This window comes from Lissotriton helveticus, chromosome 10, assembly GCF_964261635.1.
Source record: "Lissotriton helveticus chromosome 10, aLisHel1.1, whole genome shotgun sequence".
Lineage (NCBI taxonomy): Eukaryota > Metazoa > Chordata > Amphibia > Caudata > Salamandridae > Lissotriton > Lissotriton helveticus.
Window position 1 is genome coordinate 1202042683 of NC_136071.1, and position 22922 is coordinate 1202065604.

A 22922-nucleotide genomic window follows, 5' to 3' on the forward strand; every position below is an offset into this window, starting at 1 on the left:
GGCTACACCCATGTCCTTTGTCCAGTTTCGCGCCAGAACAGGAGCTAATGGCTCCTGCAACCGGTTTGAACTGGACTATGCACTTGGACACCAAAATGTGCCCCCAGTGCAGATATCAAAGCACTCTCAGAGTGCACCCACCCAGCCCGAATACACTAAAGCCTGCCTGGGAGGTGGTTACACCTCTCTGTGACAGGAAGCCTATTGTCAGGCCTTCCCCTGCTCGAGCTTGGCTCAGCAGCAGGTGGGCAGCCTCGTGTCTGTGGCTGGCAGCATCCATTTTGTGATGCCAGGTTCTGTTAAACTGGCACCAGGTGTACCAGTGAAGTCATATTTCTCCCTCTGGGAGGGTGGAATCATACCTCCCCCACCAGTTACTGGTGTGGACGTTTGATTCCAAGGTGTTTGACACCAAACACAACAGGTTTCTGTGCTGCTATTTTAAAGTTAGCATTTACTGCGAGGTTATAATGCACTTAAGAGTATATGGTTTGGCTGCATCACAGAATAACACCGGAGAATAGATTCCGAAGGCAGCAGAAGGGCTCTGCTCATGCAGGGGCATCCTCTCACACAAAACCCAGCACCCTGCCGTCAGGATTGAATAAGGCCTGCCATAGGGGTGACTGATAGGTTTATATGTGTAGTGATATAAGGTAGATATAGTGAACCTATATCTAAGTAAAGGGTGCATGCACCACCTTACGCAGGTTGCAGTAGCAGACCCGAGGTGTTATTTTGAGTGGCCTCTCAGGGGTGGCACAATACATGCTGCAGCCCCTGAGAGGTCTCTGGGGTACCTATGCCCTGGGTACATAGTATACCACATCCTAGGTACGTATAAGGGTCCCCCAGAATCCAATCTGGAGTGTACCTAAAGTACATGCAATCAATTTAGAGGAGAAAGCAGCTAGCCTGGGGTCCTGAATAGCAGGATCCCAGCCAGACTAAGTCTAAAACAGTGAACCATCAGCAGAAGAAGAGGGTAACTATAAGAAGCAGATCCCACTCTCCTACAGTGGTGTTATTACTAGTTATATGTAGCTACCTGCACCTACTAATCAACCACCTACCAACAGCGCCAGTTTATGAAGAGCAGACAGGGAAGATTGATCCATTGTATGTGATTGGTGCTCTGACTCCAGTGCCCAGCCTCCGAACCAGGTCCGACTCCAGTGCCCAATCCCTATGCCCGGCCTGACTCCAGTGCCCAGCCCTCGTGCCTGGTCTGACTCCAGTGCCCAACCTCTGTGCCTGGTCTGACTCCAGTGCCCAGCCGCTGAACCATGTCCGACTCCAGTGCCCAACCTCTGTGCCTGGTCTGACTCCAGTGCCCAGTCCCTATGCCAGGTCTGACTCCAGTGCCCAGTCCCTATGCCACGTCTGACTCCAGTGCCCATCCTCCGAACCATGTCTGACTCCATTACCCAACCTCTGTGCCTGGTCTGACTCCAGTGCCCAGCCTCCGAACCAGGTCTGACTCCAGTGCCCAGTCCCTATGCCACGTCTGACTCCAGTGCCCAGCCTCCATGGCAGGTCTGACTCCATTACCCAACCTCTGTGCCTGGTCTGACTCCAGTGCCCAGCCTCCGAACCAGGTCTGACTCCAGTGCCCAGTCCCTATGCCACGTCTGACTCCAGTGCCCAGCCTCCGAACCATGTCTGACTCCATTACCCAACCTCTGTGCCTGGTCTGACTCCAGTGCGCAGCATCCGAACCAGGCCTGACTCCAGTACCCAGCCTCCGTACCAGGCATGACTCCAGTGCCCAGCCTCCGTACCAGGCATGACTTCAGTGCCCAGCCTCCATGGCAGGTCTGACTCCAGTGCCCAGCCTCCATGGCAGGTCTGACTCCAGTGCCCAGCCTCCATACCAGGCCTGACTCCAGTGCCCAGCCTCCGTACCAGTCCTGACTCCAGTGCCCAGCCTCCATACCAGGCATGACTCCAGTGCCCAGCCTCCATGGCAGGTCTGACTCCAGTGCCCAGCCTCCGTACCAGGCCTGACTCCAGTGCCCAGCCTCCATACCAGGCCTGACTCCAGTGCCCAGCCTCCGTACCAGGCCTGACTCCAGTGCGCAGCCTCCGTACCAGGTCTGACTCCAGTGCCCAGCCTCCGTACCAGGCCTGACTCCAGTGCCCAGCCTCCGTACCAGGCATGACTCCAGTGCGCAGCCTCCGTACCAGGTCTGACTCCAGTGCCCAGCCTCCGTACCAGGCCTGACTCCAGTGCCCAGCCTCCGTACCAGGCATGACTCCAGTGCGCAGCCTCTGTGCCAGGTCTGACTCCAGTGCCCAGCCTCCATACCAGGTCTGACTCCAGTGCCCAGCCTCCATACCAGGCCTGACTCCAGTGCGCAGCCTTCGTGCCATGCCTGGCTCCAGTGCCCAGCCTCTGTGTATGTTGAGCACCGTCCTCTGTGATTGGGCACTCTGAGTTGATATCTAACTGGCTTCCACTGTTTCCACTTGGGTGTAACTGGGTGTTTTGTTGTTACAGAGTTCAGACACGCCGACACCTGCATGCGGTTTGATTTCGTCTGGCTCCGGGACCACTGCCGCTCGACCACATGTTACGACACGAAGACGCATCAGCGCTTGCTGGACACGTGCTCCGTGGACCTGGACATCAAGCCGACAAATGTGCGGACAGACGAGGACTCCATCTACTTCACCTGTGAGTGGTGACGGCGTCCTGCTGGAGGGGGTCACACATGTGTGGCCTGTGAGTGGTGCCGGCGTCCTGCTGTGAGGGGTCATGCATGTGTGGCCTGTGAGTGGTGCCGGCGTCCTGCTGTGAGGGGTCACGCATGTGTGGCATGAGAGTGGTGCCGGCGTCCTGCTGTGAGGGGTCACGCATGTGTGGCCTGTGAGTGGTGCCGCGTCCTGCTGTGAGGGGTCACGCATGTGTGGCCTGTGAGTGGTGCCAGCGTCCTGCTGTGAGGGGTCACGCATGTGTGGCCTGTGAGTGGTGCCGGCGTCCTGCTGTGAGGGGTCACGCATGTATGGCCTGTGAGTGGTGCCGGCGTCCTGCTGTGAGGGGTCACGCATGTGTGGCATGAGAGTGGTGCCGGCGTCCTGCTGTGAGGGGTCACGCATGTGTGGCATGGGAGTGGTGCCGGCGTCCTGCTGTGAGGGGTCATGCATGTGTGGCCTGTGAGTGGTGCCGGCGTCCTGCTGTGAGGGGTCACGCATGTGTGGCATGGGAGTGGTGCCGGCGTCCTGTTGTGAGGGGTCACACATGTGTGGCATGGGAGTGGTGCCGGCGTCCTGCTGTGAGGGGTCACGCATGTGTGGCCTGTGAGTGGTGCCGGCGTCCTGCTGTGAGGGGTCACGCATGTGTGGCCTGTGAGTGGTGCCGGCGTCCTGCTGTGAGGGGTCACGCATGTGTGGCATGAGAGTGGTGCCGGCGTCCTGCTGTGAGGGGTCACGCATGTGTGGCCTGTGAGTGGTGCCGGCGTCCTGCTGTGAGGGGTCACGCATGTGTGGCCTGTGAGTGGTGCCAGCGTCCTGCTGTGAGGGGTCACGCATGTGTGGCCTGTGAGTGGTGCCGGCGTCCTGCTGTGAGGGGTCACGCATGTGTGGCATGGGAGTGGTGCCGGCGTCCTGCTGCGAGGGGTCACGCATGTGTGGCCTGTGAGTGGTGCCGGCGTCCTGCTGTGAGGGGTCACGCATGTGTGGCATGGGAGTGGTGCCGGCGTCCTGCTGTGAGGGGTCATGCATGTGTGGCATCGGAGTGGTGCCGGCTTCCTGCTGTGAGAGGTCATGCATGTGTGGCATGTGAGTGGTGCCGGCGTCCTGCTGTGAGGCGGTCACGCATGTGTGGCATGAGTGGTGCCGGCGTCCTGCTGTGAGGGGTCACGCATATGTGGCCTGTGAGTGGTGCCGGCGTCCTGCTGGAGGGGTCACGCATGTGTGGCATGGGAGTGGTGCCGGCGTCCTGCTGGAGGGGGTCACACATGTGTGGCCTGTGAGTGGTGCCGGCGTCCTGCTGTGAGGGGTCACGCATGTGTGGCATGGCAGTGGCGCTGGCGTCCTGCTGTGAGGGGTCACGCATGTGTGGCCTGTGAGTGGTGCCGGCGTCCTGCTGTGAGGGGTCACGCATGTGTGGCCTGTGAGTGGTGCCAGCGTCCTGCTGTGAGGGGTCACGCATGTGTGGCCTGTGAGTGGTGCCGGCGTCCTGCTGTGAGGGGTCACGCATGTGTGGCATGGGAGTGGTGCCGGCGTCCTGCTGCGAGGGGTCACGCATGTGTGGCCTGTGAGTGGTGCCGGCGTCCTGCTGTGAGGGGTCACGCATGTGTGGCATGGGAGTGGTGCCGGCGTCCTGCTGTGAGGGGTCACGCATGTGTGGCATGGGAGTGGTGCCGGCGTCCTGCTGTGAGGGGTCATGCATGTGTGGCATGAGAGTGGTGCCGGCGTCCTGCTGTGAGGGGTCATGCATGTGTGGCATGTGAGTGGTGCCGGCGTCCTGCTGTGAGGGGGTCACGCATGTGTGGCATGAGTGGTGCCGGCGTCCTGCTGTGAGGGGTCACGCATATGTGGCCTGTGAGTGGTGCCGGCGTCCTGCTGGAGGGGTCACGCATGTGTGGCATGGGAGTGGTGCCGGCGTCCTGCTGGAGGGGGTCACACATGTGTGGCCTGTGAGTGGTGCCGGCGTCCTGCTGTGAGGGGTCACGCATGTGTGGCATGGCAGTGGCGCTGGCGTCCTGCTGTGAGGGGTCATGCATGTGTGGCATGGGAGTGGTGCCGGCGTCCTGCTGTGAGGGGTCACGTATGTGTGGCATGGGAGTGGTGCCGGCGTCCTGCTGTGAGGGGTCACGCATGTGTGGCATGGGAGTGGTGCCGGTGTCCTGCTGTAAGGGGTCACGTATGTGTGGCATGGGAGTGGTGCCGGCGTCCTGCTGTGAGGGGTCACGCATGTGTGGCCTGTGAGTGGTGCCGGCGTCCTGCTGTGAGGGGTCACGCATGTGTGGCCTGTGAGTGGTGCCGGCGTCCTGCTGTGAGGGGTCACGCATGTGTGGCATGAGTGGTGCCGGCGTCCTGCTGTGAGGAGTCACGCATGTGTGGCATGGGAGTGGTGCCGGCGTCCTGCTGTGAGGGGTCATGCATGTGTGGCATGTGAGTGGTGCCGGCGTCCTGCTGTGAGGGGGTCACGCATGTGTGGCATGGGAGTGGTGCTGGCGTCCTGCTGTGAGGGGTCACGCATATGTGGCCTGTGAGTGGTGCCGGCGTCCTGCTGGAGGGGTCACGCATGTGTGGCATGAGAGTGGTGCCGGCGTCCTGCTGTGAGGGGCCACGCATGTGTGGCATGGGAGTGGTGCCGGCGTCCTGCTGTGAGGGGGTTACGCATGTGTGGCATGTGAGTGGTGCCGGCGTCCTGCTGTGAGGGGTCACGCATGTGTGGCATGGGAGTGGTGCTGGCGTCCTGCTGTGAGGGGTCATGCATGTGTGGCATGGGAGTGGTGCCGGCGTCCTGCTGTGTGCCAGCGTCCTGCTGTAAGGGGTCACGTATGTGTGGCCTGTGAGTGGTGCCGGGGTCCTGCTGTGAGGGATCACGCATGTGTGGAATCTGAGTGGCGCCGGCGTCCTGCTGGAGGGGTCACGCATGTGTGGCATGGGAGTGGAGCCGGCGTCCTGCTGTGAGGGGTCTCGTATGTGTGGCATGGGAGTGGAGCCGGCGTCCTGCTGTGAGGGGTCACGCATGTGTGGCATGGGAGTGGTGCCGGCGTCCTGCTGTGAGGGCTCACGCATGTGTGGCATGGGAGTGGTGCCGGCGTCCTGCTGTGAGGGGTCACGCATGTGTGGCATGGGAGTGGTGCCGGCGTCCTGCTGTGAGGGGTCACGCATGTGTGGCATGGGAGTGGTGCCGGCGTCCTGCTGTGAGGGGTCATGCATGTGTGGCATGGGAGTGGTGCCGGCGTCCTGCTGTGAGAGGTCATGTATATGTGGCCTGTGAGTGGTGCCGGCGTCCTGCTGGAGTGGGCACGCATGTGTGGCATGGCAGTGGCGCTGGCGTCCTGCTGTGAGGGGTCACGCATATGTGGCCTGTGAGTGGTGCCGGCGTCCTGCTGGAGGGGTCACGCATGTGTGGCATGGGAGTGGTGCCGGCGTCCTGCTGGAGGGGTCACGCATATGTGGCCTGTGAGTGGTGCCGGCGTCCTGCTGGAGGGGTCACGCATGTGTGGCCTGTGAGTGGTGCCGACATCCTGCTGGAGGGGTCACGCATGTGTGGCCTGTGAGTGGTGCCGGCATCCTGCTGGAGGGGTCACGCATGTGTGGCATGAATGATGCCGGCGTTCTGCTGTGAGGGGTCACGCATGTGTGGCATGGGAGTGGTGGCGGCGTCCTGTTGTGAGAGGTCATGTATATGTGGCCTGTGAGTGGTGCCGGCGTCCTGCTGGAGGGGTCACGCATGTGTGGAATCTGAGTGGCGCCGGCGTCCTGCTGGAGGGGTCACGAATGTGTGGCCTGTGAGTGGTGCCGGCATCCTGCTGGAGGGGTCACGCATGTGTGGCCTGTGAGTGGTGCCGGCATCCTGCTGGAGGGGTCACGCATGTGTGGCATGAATGATGCCGGCGTTCTGCTGTGAGGGGTCACGCATGTGTGGCATGGGAGTGGTGCCGGCGTCCTTTTGTGAGAGGTCATGCATGTGTGGCATGTGAGTGGTGCCGGCGTCCTGCTGGAGGGGTCACGCATGTGTGGCCTGTGAGTGGTACCGGCATCTGCTGGAGGGGTCACGCATGTGTGGCCTGTGAGTGGTGCCGACATCCTGCTGGAGGGGTCACGCATGTGTGGCCTGTGAGTGGTACCGGCATCTGCTGGAGGGGTCATGTGTGCATGGAATCTGAGTGGCGCTGGCGTCCTGCTGGAGGGGTCACGCATGTGTGGCATGGCAGTGGCGATGCACGTGCGCCAGTAAAGCAAGTTTAATAATAAACAGATTCATACATTCATCACCGTGCAAAGGTCGAGCTTTGTGTTATTACCACAGTGTGGCATAACCAGGCCGCGGAGTCTCTTACAGATGGCACGCGACTCTGATCGCCCACCTCTACGAACAGGCGCGAAGCCCATTGAGTGCAGTGTTACCCAACCCCTTGCATCCTGCTTAAATACATTTGTTTATAAGGCTGCACCTGGCGTAAACCGTGCACGAATATTCACATTAAATAATCATGTATGACTTTTGTTGTGGGGGGGCCGTGTAACCACCCGAGGCTTTACCTCTCATGAGCCACTGCCCCAGATACACACAAATAGTTATAAATCATCTATTACATGATGTGTCTCTGCTTGTAATATGGGTCTGATTCTGAAAACAATTATGTACATTTACACCTGTGCGCTTATTCCTATGTATGGGTCTAAATCTTCCATTTCATGAAAGTCACACACAGTACAACAGGTAGAGCTTTCTGTGTGTACTACCTGGAATGAGTCCCTCATCTTTGAGGAGGAGGTGGTGCTGAAAGCGTGCTCGGGTGACCGGTCCGAAAGCTCCCACCATGGACATCCCATGTGTAATGCAGACCACATCTCCCTTCTCTAACCTCCAAAGATGGCCACCGGTGCCTGGACTGTGCAACTGACTCATAGTAAAGTGCATGAACTGCAGGACAAGCCCTATCCCGAGATGAAAAGCACTCTCCTCCATCTGCTGGGCTCCCAGATCCATCAGTGGTCTTTGTTGAAGCCTCGTCCCCAGGAGGGATCTCTCCTGCAAGCGGATAGAGAAGGCAAACCGTCTAAGATCCATTACCTCCTTTTCACTGGCGCGAGCCCCAAAGTCCAGGCTTGGACGCGGGGTTCATATCCGATAGAGGCATGCCTTATGTACACCCCTTTATCACAGAGCAGACCTTTCTGAAAGGTTACTGTCCCATTCACCGAAACCATCAATCAATCATTCAATTTGTAAAGCGCGCTACTCACCCGTAAGGGTCTCAAGGCGCTGAAGGGGGTGGGGGGGGGGGTCGCTACTGCTCGAACAGCCAGGTCTTGAGATGTTTCCTGAAGGTGAGATGGTCCTGGATCAGTCGTAGGTGTGCGGGGAGGGAGTTCCATGTCTTGGCCGCCAGGTAGGAGAAGGATCTTCCTCCGGTGGTAATTCTGCGAATCCGAGGGACGGTGGCGAGGGCGAGGCTGGTGGAGCGGAGCTGGCGGGTGGGATTGTAGAACGAGAGGCGGTTGTTGAGGCATGAATTCAACCTGTATAGTTTGTGAGAACACTCATGTATCTTCAATTCTCTCTTGAGGTCTCTCCTGCTCATGCCTGCCAGAGTTCTAGTATTGCTGTCAAAGGCGTCAGCCCTGTGAGCAACTGCAGTAATAACCTGTGTTTATACAGCACTGACATTTCAATGGACTGCAACCGACATCACTCTTACCAGAGGCACTGAATGCACTGTCCTCAGAAGGAGGAGTCATCCGTGTGAGGAGGTGTGGCCTCCGATCACAGCAGATGTCAGCAGTGACTCTATAGCTCACGATGAACTCTGCTAGCGCTACAGGCCTCATCTACCCCAGGTCAAGATGCGAGCCCAGCCTGGCTCAAAGATGAAGAAGTCTCAAAGATTCTAATGATCACCGACTCCTTCGCCCCTTCAACTGAAGCCAAGACGTCTCTTGCTGCGGCGTACCTCAGAAGTGCTTCTGGTCAGTGTGCCACACTATGTGTGTGAACCAACTATTCTAACAAAAAACCAAAGCAACCCAAATGTCCTTGCGAAATGGGTATTGCTATTCAAGCAGAAACAATGTTCACAAGGAACTCATTTAATCTAAATAATACATTTTATGCAAGGGGTTAGATTTCTTGCGTGATGTAAGCAGCAACAGCAAATAATGCAAGGTCAAACCATATATCACTTAGGTAGTATCACTTTTAAAGGCAACCCACAGAAATCACTATTTTTGCTGTACCCACTTCAGCCAGGGGCGTAACAAATGCCCCCGCAGCCCCCGCGGTGCAGGGGGGCCCCACTCTCTTCAGTAAATGAAGGGGGCCCCCTCAAGTTTCATTACGCCACTGACTTCAGTCGAAGTAAGTGTTATTTATTTTGCATAGACAGTATTATAGGAGTAAAAAAAGGCATATGAAGAAATTCTGATGTGTATTTACAATATATGCATTTTCATATTTGGACGTGACTTTGTGTCCCCAGTGAAATGACTATAATCAAGACAGTGCAATCATCGTAGTGCTCATAAAGAAGGAAGCGATTGGTTATTGGAATTTAAGGGGGCCCTTCAGATATCTGATACAATTATTCGTTCCTAGAAAACTTTTCTAGTTTGCTGGGGCTCTCCCTTTATAGTTGTCGACGACGTTTCGACCCTCTCGTGGTGCGGGGGTCTCTTCAGGACGGGGATCCCGGGAACCAAGAGCACAGTGAAAGTGCCGGAATAAGAAGAATATATCATCCTACTGGTAATTCAAGATGGATTCCTGGTCATGGCAATTGAACTCCCGTGGATAAAAACACTCGGCACGTGATCAGACAATGTTCAATAAAGCAAGTACCACGAGTTTATTGTGAATCTAGAATCACGGAGTGATGGTGGCGTGTTATTTATTCCGAAATGTTTGTTGATTGAATCGATATCGATGAAGCCGTCGCGAGTCTAAGTCTCTGGACCGTGGTCTGTGGAGAAGTGTGGCTCACTGGTTAGAGGAGGCAGACCTGGAAGCAGAGGTCAGCCCGGGACCAGGGTTCAATTCCCGGCTCGGCGGGGTCTTGAGCCCTAAAATGTCCATGGACTCGACAATTCTCGCTCCGGTGCCTACTCGATTCACGGGTTCACACTCTGCGACTCTGGGCAATAGCTTGCTTAATCTCCACAACGGCCCCTTGCGGATACCCTGCCGGGGTTATCTCACAGGGGAATACCAGGACGGGTTCCCTAAGCAAGCGCTTAGAAACCGCTTGGTGATTTGCGCTATATAAATTCCTGTACATTTACATTTATATTTGGCGGGTTATTCTTCCGGCACCATCTGTGGCATCTGTACCACCTGTAGCTAAGCCGGGCCCGCGGGCAGGTGTCCAGGGTGGCACCTGCTGTCTCACCACAGAGGGAGGCCTGTACCTTCCTTGTTGAGGCCTGCACCAACTGGTATGTTCATGGAACCCCACTGTGAGTGGAGGCCAATGTGCTCTTTGTCATGGCCTCTTATGAAAGCAAGTTCAGTCTGTTGACCTTTGTAGCCAAAGTGACTCCGTTATCTGTGACAGAGTACAGTATCATGACTGAATAAAATGAAGGACTGATTCTTTACATCTCTTGCCGGTGTGCATACACGGGGTGGAAAGAGTACGAGGTTGCATCCTCACATGAGTGTGTTGCCAAAAGACAAGGAAATAATTCAGAGCTGAGTCAATAACCTTCACAAGAACCCTCAGAAGTACGGAGTCCACTCTGAAGTCTGTGTAAGGGACGTCTGCCAGGTGGAGCAGTCATTCACTTACCCTTAGTCCCCATTTAGAGGCACTGGTGGACCAGGGCGGCTGGAGGATATGGGAGTTTGTGATCCTGCACCATTGAGGGCAGCGTTAGAATGGACCAAAGGTTTGACCTGCTGGAGGGGCTGAGGCTAGGAGTCCAGCCCGGGGTTTTGGGTCTGCCCCAGCACTTGCCGTCGAGGCCAGTGCTGAGGGGATGGAGGAGGAGATTCAAGAATGATTCAAGTTTCAGGGAAAAGACGTCCCTCTGGTGGCAGACAAGGCATGCTACTAGGGAGAATTAGAAGGCACCATTCCAACTCTCAAGGGACGGTGATGGTGGTGTGACATCTACGAGAGGCTGTCACAGGCGGCACAGCCAACAGGAAGGCGCCTACTCCACTGCCCTGGTTTGTGCCCTGACACTCTAGCCTGGAACAGAGAGGTGATGGGAGTCAGGGGGGCAGTGTGTGCCAGGGCCCGGACACTCTAGCCTGTAACAGAGAGGTGATGGGGGCCAGGTAGCATATGTGCCAGGGCCCTGACACTCTAACCAGGACCAGAGAGGTGATGGGAGTCAGGGGGCAGTGTGTGCCAGGGCCCTGACACTCTAACCAGGACCAGAGAGGTGATGGGAGTCAGGGGGCAGTGTGTGCCAGTCCCTGACACTCTAACCAGGAACAGGGAGGTGATGGGAGTCAGGGGGCAGTGTGTGCCAGTCCCTGACACTCTAACCAGGAACAGGGAGGTGATGGGAGTCGGGGGGCAGTGTGTGCCAGGGCCCTGACACTCTAGCCTGGAACAGAGAGGTGATGGGTGCCAGGGGGCAGTGTGTGCCAGTCCCTGACACTCTAACCAGGAACAGGGAGGTGATGGGTGCCAGGGGGCAGTGTGTGCCAGTCCCTGACACTCTAACCAGGAACAGGGAGGTGATGGGTGCCAGGGGGCAGTGTGTGCCAGTCCCTGACACTCTAACCAGGAACAGAGAGGTGATGGGTGCCAGGGGGCAGTGTGTGCCAGTCCCTGACACTCTAACCAGGAACAGAGAGGTGATGGGAGTCAGGGGGCAGTGTGTGCCAGGGTCCTGACACTCTAGCCTGGAACCGAGAGGTGATGGGAGTCCGGAGGGAAGTGTATGTGGGGGCCTGGCCCTCACTCAAGTACTCACTGGAACCGGAAGTATACTTTCAAGGGAAGAGATATGGTTTCACAGATTGGGGTGTCTGTGTTTCCTGCGTGGGGTGTCTCTCCTCAGCTCGCTGTGACTCCTTGAGACTTGGGGTAGGCTGGGCTGATATTTGAGGCTGCTTTAGGCTGGGGAAGTGCCCCCTTTGGGTAGGGCCTCTGGGGGATGTTACGTAATGTTTTATAACTTTGTAGCACTTGTCTCCCTCTGTTGCTCTGGCTTGACTGTCTTTCCTCCTCCTCTGTGTGGTCTACTATGAGCCACTGGTTCTCTTGTACACAGGGTCGTCCAGGCTGTATTCAGTGCTGCTGTGATAAACAGTGAGTGACAATGGCTGGAGGCTCGGTGCGCCTTCTATGTATGAGTTCTATTGTAATATCTTTGTGTTTGGGAGGACCTGATCTTGCTTTTATCAAATAAAAAGTTTTAAACCTATCTCTCAGGCCACTGAGGTGTATCCTCCACAATTGCATCACCTGAATCCATCAAACCTTGGATTCACAAACTCACCTATCTGATTATTACCAGAATAGCTCTCTTCCCTAAGCCAGGGCCTGAATACTGCCCCCTGTCTTGTACCCCCCCCTCCTCTTCCTGTATGTTCTCCTCACCTGCAGACTGCTCTTTTTCTGAATACTTTATTCACTCAGGACTAGTGTCTCCTCTCAGTGCCCATCTGGCGCCAGCATAGGCGCGGCAGGTGCATAGGTGTCCTAAACTGTACCCGCTCCCACATCCTTACCATGCCTTCTTCTCCTCGTCCTCCCCAGGGCCGGATGGTCACAGGACGAAGTACGCCCTGGAGTGGCTGCAGCAGCACAGCTATGAAGCCCAGAAGCAGCACGTCATCCAACCACGGGTTCTGTGGAACGTGGAGACTTACAACCAGGCCAAGGTGCCCCCCGTGCCCATGAAGGACTTCATGGAGACCGAAGAAGGACTTAGGAAATTCCTGACGGACTTCCTGCTCTACGGCATCGCTTTTGTGGAAGATGTACCTGCGACCATGGAGGCTACAGCAGAGGTGGCAAAGAGGGTCAGCTTCATCAGGTAATCGGGTGAAGGGGTCTCGCTTCATCCCGTGTGTGGGGGGGGGGGGGGGGGCAGAGGAGTCAGGTAAGATCTCTATCAGGCTCATGAACCAGTCCTCCTTTGAGCATGTCATGGTTGTGTTACTTTTAAACTATGTGAAAGAAGACTAGTGTCCCTCCTGATGACATGGTGAATTATAACTCAGTGTTCGAGGCATATGAGCTGCAGATCTAACACTTAGCATTAGATCACCAACTGGTGTTGGGCTCGGATGATTGCATGTTGTTGTTGTCTTGGAAGAAGTGTTTGTAGTCACAAGATAGGTGACTCCTCCCTTGGATGATAATGCGCATGGGCATCGACTCCATCCTTAGATTGTTTTTTCAGCCATTGGGTTTGGATGTAACTTTTCCGCTCCGGTTCGAAATCTTCTTTCCTAAGTAGGTTGACGCAAAAAAACTTCCTTAAACTCTTCAAATTAACTTCTAAACATCTCGACCTTCGACTCAACTTCATCAACTCGATTCCGGTTGTCGACACGGGCCGTTGGGCCTATCCACGCCGTGAGGCTTACAGCTCATGGAAAGGACGCCATTCAAGAAATGCCCCCAGTGTGGAGCAAAATTCCCGCACAGTGACCATCGCAAGGTCTGCAACCTGCTTATCACTGGAACACGATGAGTCCTGCTGCCCAGCCTGCGCACCCTTTCTATCGAAGAAGACCATTCGAGATCGAAGAGCTCGTCGAGACATCATGCAAAAATCAGCTCTGGAACCTGTGGACATCTTCGATGAAGGCCCAGATGTCCCAGAAGAAGATTCCGAAGATCTCAAAATCGTGTCCGAGTCAGGTGACTCCGATGACTCCAGCACTCCGGGTCAAAGACTGAGTACTACTGCCTCTACCCCCACCTCCCACCAAAATCGGAGGCAATGGTCAACACTCCGCCTGCTGGGCCCAGTCGCGACCGAAAACATACTTCGGGAGCCCCACCTTCGAGCCCGGCTCCGAAGAAAATTGAAAGGCCTTCCGGTAGCTCAATCCCATCAGCGCCTTCGGCACCGTAACCAAAAGAAGTCCCGGCTCCGAAACCGGCTCCAAAACCAATTCCGATGCCATCGACTTCGAAAGACAAACCGGGCCCGAAAACTCCTAAGCCCGTACACTAACCGGCTTTGGACGCTTCCATACCGAAACATTCCGCTTCGGCTCCAAAACCAAAACCTTTGGAGCCAAAAGCTATGCCAAAGGGCTCTTCACACCTCCTAAGGATAAGGATAAAGACAAACACCAACCCCGCTCGGAACCAAAAAAATCGGCGCCGAAAGCGTTTCCTGAGGAAGAGAAGCTTTTTCATCCAGATCCCATTGATCCTTAGCAGACAAAGATCTATAATGATCCAAAGACAGGACATGTCACCAGTGGACCATATAGAAAGAGGAGTTAGACACAGCACCTGTTCCTCCAATGCCTGTGAAGAAGAAGAAGACTCTGCCACATCGCCTATGCACCCTTCTTCTCCTATACTTCCTTCTAACCCACTTCCTCTACCTAAACCGATTACACCTCAAACTTCTCCACCTCATTTTTCTCCACCTCATACACCTCCATATAACGATGATGATGATATGGGAGCAAGGGGTGACTCAGATGACCCTTTCATGTACCCAACTGACCCAACCGGATTGGGAGTAGCCTGTCCCACAAGACATACCGAACATCCCAAGTCCACATACATATCCCTCAAAACCATCTCCTCCAGAAGATAATATTGGTTTTGGACACTTAATTAATAGGGCTGCCATCTATCATGGTGTCACAATGCACTCCGACGAGGCAGAAGAGGACCTTTTATTAGATACTTTCGAACAGTCCCAAAAGTCAGTACAAATATTACCCATGATTAAAGGAATCAGTAAGCATGCCCCCGAAGTGTTTAAAGATCCAGTACGTGCCAGGATTCTAAACCCCAGAATAGAAAAGAAGTACCGGCCTGCCCCTGCAGATCCTGCCTACATTAAGTGACAGCTGCCCTTAGATTCTCTACTTGTTTCCAATGCTAGAAAGCGCGCTAACTCCCAAACATCAGGAGAAGCGCTACCACCTCCTGATAAAGAGTCCAAGCTGCTAGACGCTTCTGGTATAAGAATAGCTGCCCAAGCAAGCAAAAAAAAAAAAAAAAGTTCCTCACATGGAAAACAGCTCTCCTAGTTGCCATTGCCTCTCTTAGAAGAGTAAGTGAGATTCAAGCTTTCAGTATACAGGAACCATTTTTACAATTACAACGTAACAAAGTGGTCCTCAGAACAAATCCAAAATTCCTTCCTACAGTAATCACTCCATTTCATCTTAATCAATCAGCGGAGTTGCCAGTGTTTTTTCAAAACCCAGACTCTGTAGCAGAAAGAGCTCTATACACCCTAGATGTAAAAAGAGCCCTTCTTTATTACATTGACAGAACTAAATCCTTTCGCAAAAACAAAACAATTGTTTGTAGCTTTCTCTCCACCACATAAAGGCAATCCCATCTCTAAAGCTGGTATTGCAAGGTGGATTGTAAAATGTATCCAAATATGCTATCAAAAAGCAAAACGCACATTAACAATGCCTCCTAGACCGCACTCCATACGCAAGCTAGGAGCCTCTATGGCTTTCTTAGGGAACATTCCCCTAGAAGACATCTGTAAGGCAGCGACATGGTCTACAACACACACCTTCACTAAACACTATTGTGTTGATGTACAAGCCAAGCAGCAAGCTGCTGTAGGCCTAGCTGTCCTCAAAACTCTCTTTCAAACTATTGCAAAAGATACAGGTGACCACCGCTAGGGGAGATACTGCTGTATAGTCTATGCTAAGTGTGAGATCAGCAGCCCACATGCTTCAAACGGAAAATGCTACTTACCAGTATGCATCTGTTCTTGGCATGTAGAGCTGCAGATTCTCACACAACCACCCGCCTCCCCGGGATCTGTATCTGTTCCAGTTCTATCTTACTTGGATATACACACATGGACATCTTTTTTCTTTCTACTAACTCCATCATTTCCCATCATGGCGATAAACAATCTAAGGATGGAGTCGATGCCCATGCGCACTATTGTCCAAGGGAGGAGTCACCTATCTCGTGACTACAAAGACTTCTTCCAAGACAACAACAACCTGCAAGCATCCGAGCCCAACACCAGATGGCGGTCTAGTGCGAAGTGTGAGAATCTGCAGGTCTCCATGCCAAGGACAGATGCATACTGGTACATACACTTTTTTTCTTCCTTTCACTTACTTGGTGCCCCTACCAATCGGCATTCCTCTCCCTTTCAAATGCGCCTTAGGCCTCTATCAAGCACCCTGCTGGTCGTATAATCTGTTTTAACATTACATGCCAGCGTGCTTGTCGGGATTTCTGAAGCCCTCCCCACCCACACACGCACCCCCCTCTCGGTCTTAATGACCAAGTTACGCCCCTGATCAGTTTGGCCAGAGGGCCGGGTTGTTATTGTTGGTTTGAAACTATTAGCATAGAAAATGCCTTCCTTTACCATGTGAGGCGTTTGGATGGAGTGCAGTGAAACCAGAGAAATTGTGTGTGTTGTAAATTCCCCCGATAATGGGTGCTTTTTACGACAGCCAAGCGGTCGAGTCAGCAATGAAAACCCCTTACAGATGAGCACAGCCCTGGTATATTTTAGTGAGAATTTAAACTTAATTAGCCAACTAATTGTGTGAAGATGTCCAGGCAGAAATGTTATCGGCTCCGTAAGTACCAGTCTGCTGCTGTTCTTGGAAAGAATGATTTTGGTGGTGATTACCTGTAGAAGCGACATGCACGGCTCTGCTGAAACCATTATGCAAACAAATGCCCTCAGAGAAGCGCCAAGGCCTCCCATTCAAGCAAATAAACTAACTGCGGCCCTGCACGGGGCTCCATCATTTTAATTATAGCCGGTGAAGTGTTATTGCTTTCCCGGGCAACCCAAGAAGATGGAGGCGCTGTGAGCAAGACGCCAGCTCGATCTTTGTTGGTACAGTACAAAGCGTGGGTGTACATGCTTAAAATTAAATATGTGCTCAAGGGCTGAAGGGCCGGCTAAATGTGGGAGCAAGCCAAGCTCTAGTCCATGAAACCCATTTAAATAAACACTTGGGTGGCTGCCGGGTTGAGGCTGCTGAACTGGATCCTACGGAAGGGACATTTCAGATCACCAAGTGGTTGAGTGTTGCTGGCTCAAGTTTTTTCCTGTTCCATTTCACTGGTAGCAGCTAAAAATGTTTATACTACTCCTTCCAAGCCAATTTCAAGTCACAGCTTCCAAATATATTTTCTTCAGCACCTACTGCTACCTCTTGACACGCATCAAATCGTCACTTTGATAAGTCACAGAACAATTGGGAAACCAGCGTTGTCAAAAGCAATGTGTCTCACCTCTATAACGCGAGTGCCGAGCTGGTGGCTTTCCCAGAGTTTTTAAAGTAGGGTTTAAAAATAGTCAAAGAAGAAGAAAATTTTCAAATAATGGAGGATACGCAAACGCACATCCTATGGTGTCTCAGAACTGTACATGGAATTCAGTGTTTTCAATTGTTATAGATGCCATGATTTTATTTTTAAAGTATATTTCACTTAGCAAACTCTGAACAAAGCTAAACAAGAGCTCGCCATGACGTATACTTTTCTCTTTTTCTGCGGTCCCACTTGAACAGCCTCGCCTGCTTTCCTTCTGAAGTAAAAGGTTTATTATCTTTATGGGGCCATGTGTTTGGAAACCTTTTACTTCTGCTATCCCAAGTGGGACAGCAGAAAAAGAGATAAGTCTACGTCACGGAAAAGCTCTTTCCCAATGGCTGGCCACTGTTTAGCATAAACGTCGACGCCGCCCAATGGGAAAGAGGGGCTGGGCTTAAAGCCCGATACATGAAAGCCCTCAAAAACATAAAATCTTGCCAGCGAGACTTCGCATGTGCGCAGCCCATGCAGGCGAGACCTAAAAATAGTTAATTCACAAGATGACATTAAATTGCAAAAACACGTTGAAAACACAGTTCGTACGAGTCGGTAGCTGCGTCCGAGCCTACCGCGATGCTAAAAACAACAGAGTCTCGCAGTTTCAGCTGACCGCGTTGGTATGGGCCAGCAACAGCGTGAACAGCCTCGTGAACAGTACCTTTCTTAGTGCGGCTCCCACGGAGATGCAATTCGGTCTTAGCATCCGTTGCGTTTGCGATGCAAAGTGGGAGCGGTGCAAGGTGCGGTGTCCTCTCGATGCGGTGCAAGTAGCGACTCTGTGACGATCATCCAGACAGCGTCGGGGAGACCAAGGCTTGTGGTGCTGGGCGAGACGCTGCTCGATGCGGTGATGGCAGGTGGCGGTGCAGGTGACAGAGCTGGTTGTGGCATCCGTCACGGTTACGGTGCAAAGTGGAAGCGGTGCAGGGTGTGGTGTCCTCTCGTTGCGGTGCAGGCAGCGGCTCGGTGACGATCATGCAGACGGCGTCGGTGAGACAAGGCGTGTGGTGCAGGGTGAGACGGTGCTCGATGTGGTGCTGGCAGGTTGCGATGCAGGCGACAGAGCCGGTTGGCTGGAATTGGAGCTGGCGGAGCCAGACATCTGTGCGTGATGAGCCGGTCACGGGTGTCGAGCCAGCGGCGATCGTGTCGGTGGGACCAGACTAACGAAGTAAAGCGAGGCGGTGCGGGCTGCGGTGCCTCTTGATGCGGTGCAGGCAGCGGCTCGATGACAACCATGCAGACTACTTTGGTGAGACCAAGGCTTACGGTGCAGGGCGAGACGGCGCGGCCTGCGGTGCCTTCAGGACACAAGGCCAGCAACGGAGTCAGTGGCAGAGTCGGTTGCGGTTCCCTCTTCTCTGTGGCAACTGAAGCAGCAGTTCCAGGAGCGGTACCCAGAGGTTGGTGAAGCCTTTGCCATCCGTCAAACTGCTTAACAGGAGGCCAGCTTGGTTTCAGGCCCTTGGAGATACTCAGCACAAGTAGAGAAAGTTCAGTCCAGTCCTTTCACTGCCCAAGGCAGAAGCAGCAGCTGCTGGCCAGCCCAACAACGCAACAACACAGCAAAGGGGCAGTACTCCTCCTGGCAGCTCTTCTAAGTCTTCTTCTTGGCAGGTTCCTTGATTCCAGCGAGTTCTCTGAAGTCTTTTCTATCCCTGAGACTTCCAACAGGAGGCAAGCTCTACTTCAAGCCCTTGGAGAAAATTCTAACAGCAGGATGATGAAAGCACAGTCCAGTCCTTTCCCTGCTCAAGACAGAAGCAACCACTGTAGGCCAACCCCTTAACACGCAGCATAGGGGCAGTACTCCTCCTCCAGCTTTCCCGGTTCCCCGGTTCTTCTTCCTGGCAGGTTCCTTAGTTCAGAAGTAATCTAAAACTCTGGGGTCTGGGCCCCAATATTTATACCACCAAATCCTTTCTCCTCTGAAGGCAGAGCGCCCTGTACCTAGTTCAAACCAGTTCTGGGTGCATTCTGCCAGTGTGCACCTTCTTCCTTTGTCAGTGTAGGCCAGGGTCATCAGACGCACCACAGGAGGTGGAGCCAGCATTGTGGAAGGCAGGCACAGCCCTATTCAGACCAAGGTGCGACTCCTCCCACCCATCTATGTGCAGATAGGCCTATTCAGCCCTGTGCTGTCTCACCTGGTCTCCTGGAGTCTCCCCCATCCCCTGTCTCTCACAAACCAGACAGACCATACACAAGCTAGCAGAGGCAGGCTGGATGGTTAGGTGAGAAAATACCTACTTTCTAAAAGAGGTATTTTCAAACACAGAATGTTAAAACCATCTTCACTAAAAGATGTATTTTATCATTCTGAATCCAGGCATACTAAACTTGAATTTCTACCACGTTCCCTGGGTCAGTTAGGATTATAGGATGTTCTAATCAAACTGCCCACTCTGGCCTATGGGTAACAGGTAGCCTTGCAAAAGTGAAAAACGAAGAAGGCTGTAATTCACTATCAGGACATGCCACACACACCAGGGCATGTCTTACCTTTCACAAACAATGCACCCTGCCCAAGGGGGTACCTTGGGCCTACCTTAGGGGCGACTCACATGCAGAAAAGGAAGGTTTAGGGACTTGTAGGTGTGTGCACTTGCCAAGTCGACATGGCAGCCCCAGGCTGCACACAGGCTCTGCAATGGCAGGCGAGAGTTACACTTTCCGGGCCGTTTGCGTGGGTGGCACAATCCAGTGCTGCAGCCCACCAACAGAATTTGATTTATAGGCCCTGGCACTTGCAGTGCACGTTACTAGGGATTGACACATAAATCAAATAAGCCAATCATGGAAATACAATACATAACACAGTTTACACAGAGAGCATATGCCCTTTAGCACTGGTTACCAGTGGTAAAGTGGTCAGAGTCCTAAATCCAACACAAACCGGTCAGGGAAAAATAGGAAGAAAAAGCAAAAAGTTTGGGGATAATCCTGCGAAAAGGGCCATTTCCAACAGTACTTCACTGTTGAAGCAGTGCTTTAGACCCTTTTCTAGGTGATAATCACTGTTGAAGTAGTGCTTTAAACCTGTTCCTAGATGGCACTTCACTGTTGATGCAGTGCTTTAGACCCATTCCTAGATGTTACTTCACTATTGAAGCAGTGCTCTGAACCCATTCCTAGATAATATTTGACTGTCGAAGCAGTGCTTTAAACCCATTTCTAGATAATATTTGACTGTCGAAGCAGTGCTTTAAACCCATTTCTAGATAATATTTGACTGTCGAAGCAGTGCTTTAAACCCATTTCTAGATAATACTTGACTGTCAAAGCAGTGCTTTAATCACATTTCTTGAGGATACTTCACTGTTGAAGTAGTTTCTTTAAACCCATTTCTAGACTATAGTACGCTGTTGAAGCAATGTTTTCGACACATTTCTAGATGATACTACTCTGTTGAAGCAGTGCTTTAGACCCCTTCCTAGATGATACTTCACTGTTGCAACGGTGGTTTGAACCCATTTGTAGATGATACTTCACTCTTGAAGCAGTGCTTTAGACCCGTTCCTAGAGGATACTTCACTGTTGAAGCAGTGCTTTAGACCCGTTCCTAGAGGATACTTCACTGTTGAAGCAGTACTTTAGACCCGTTCCTAGAGGATACTTCACTGTTGAAGCAGTACTTTAGACCCTTTCCTAGATGATACTTCACTGTTGAAGCAGTGCTTTAGACCCAATCCTAGATGATACTTCACTGTTGAAGCAGTGCTTTAGACCCAATCCTAGATGATACTTCACTGTTGAAGCAGTGCTTTAGACCCGTTCCTAGAGGATACTTCACTGTTGAAGCAGTACTTTAGACCCTTTCCTAGATGATACTTCACTGTTGAAGCAGTGCTTTAGACCCAATCCTAGATGATACTTCACTGTTGAAGCAGTGCTTTAGACCCGTTCCTAGAGGATACTTCACTGTTGAAGCAGTACTTTAGACCCTTTCCTAGATGATACTTCACTGTTGAAGCAGTGCTTTAGACCCGTTCCTAGAGGATACTTCACTGTTGAAGCAGTACTTTAGACCCTTTCCTAGATGATACTTCACTGTTGAAGCAGTGCTTTAGACCCAATCCTAGATGATACTTCACTCTTGAAGCAGTGTTGGACCCTAATATGCTGTCATGTCAGTTTAGATTCCTCAACCATCATGATGTCCTCTTGGCTCCCTCATTTTTTACAGTCTTCTGAGTATCCCTCATTGATTGTCATCTCTTGTTGGCCCGCTCTTTGGTTGCCCTGTTCTTGTTTCCTCTTTTATTGTCATTCCCTGTTTGTGACTTCATTTGAGGTGATGTCCTGCTCTTTCCCTCAATGTCTTGTTTGGTCCTACTGGTTGACCCTATTTGTTGTGATGTCACTGTTATTTCTCTCATGTATTAATCAGTCCTGTTGATTCCTTTACTTGTTATATCCTCTTGATCGTGTCTGCTGTTGCAATATCCTGTAAGTTTCTTCATTTGATATGTCTTGTTTCTGTCATTTGTTGTAACATCAAGTTGAGCACCTCAGGTGTTGTGGTGTCCTGCTGTTCCTCTAAAGTGTTGTGGTGTCCTGCTGTTCCTCTAAAGTGTTGTGGTGTCCTGCTTTTCCTTTCATGTGTTGTGATGTGCTGTTAGTTCCCTCATGTGTTGTGATGTGCTGTTAGTTCGCTCATGTGATGTGATGTTCTGTTGGTTCCCATGTGTGTTGTGATGTCCTGTTAGTTCTTTCATGTGTTGTGATGTTCTGTTAGTTCCTGCATTTATTCTCCTGACCTTTTGCTTCTCTCATTTCATGTCCTCTGCATTGCCTCATTTCTGCTCCTGTGTTGTTGGTTCTCAGACAGACCATCTTCGGCCAGATGTGGACATTCACCTCAGACTACTCCCGCGGCGACACAGCGTACACGAAGATTGCCCTGGACCGCCACACCGACACCACCTACTTCCAGGAGCCCTGCGGGTAAGTAGCACCACAGACCTTCTTTCATATCAGCGTACCCTGGCCGAAACACCACCGGTTTCAGTGGTTTCAAAGGCCATGGAACACTTTGGCTATGGAGCATCTACGTGCTAATATAGAGGATACTCACAGTAAATCTGAGCATATGTGGAGACCCCTGTTGGGTCATGCGTTGAAGCTGGCCAAGCATGTGTACCCCCGCGGTGGTAAGCTACAGGTCTTCATTGAGTAGCAGGTAGGCCACTCTAAGAAGAGCGATGGTTATGGGATGAGGAAACAGGTATGCGCGTATCAAGAGAGAGAGAGGGGACTAGAAAGCTAGTCCGAGTCCCCGCGGGATTATATGTATTATCAAAGAAGACTAGCTAAATATGACCAGTAGTGTCAGGACTCTGATTAGTATTGTCATGGGCACCTTGTTGGTGAGTTCATGAAGCCTTCACCCACCAACCTAGTTGGTGGCATGCTTCATCATCGGGCCCACCCAGTAACACCTAATGTGTCCCAGGTGTGCCAGGACGCCTGATTACAGTGGAGCTGGTATGTTACTGAGAGTGCAGTGTGGGGTGTTTAGTGAAATGTCAGTTAAAACGGCTTGGCGAGTGTCCCAGTACCCGAGGGTAAATTAAATTTTAATAACTGGGCCGCCGTCAGCGGTTAAAATAAGGCTTGGGGATGTTAGGGTGGCGAGTTACTACCCCCTACATCCATCAGTTGGTCGACATGTTTCAGCCAGTGCCTTAGATTAATCTGGCTTTCCTCAGGACCTATTAAAATAGTGTTAGTGCACGTTATAAAAGGATTTGGGAG

The 22922-nt window shown here is 52.6% G+C and overlaps 1 protein-coding gene across 2 annotated transcripts in view; it reads left to right on the forward strand.

Moving 5' to 3' along the window:
* Positions 1-22922, forward strand: part of TMLHE (trimethyllysine hydroxylase, epsilon) — a 123209-nt gene that overhangs the window by 70859 nt on the left and 29428 nt on the right. For both annotated transcript variants that reach the window (XM_078664063.1, XM_078664062.1), the window contains 3 exons: positions 2501-2677; positions 12399-12678; positions 21993-22112. In XM_078664063.1, coding sequence (XP_078520189.1) covers positions 2501-2677; positions 12399-12678; positions 21993-22112 — 577 coding nt within the window. The remainder of the gene's footprint in view (positions 1-2500; positions 2678-12398; positions 12679-21992; positions 22113-22922) is intronic.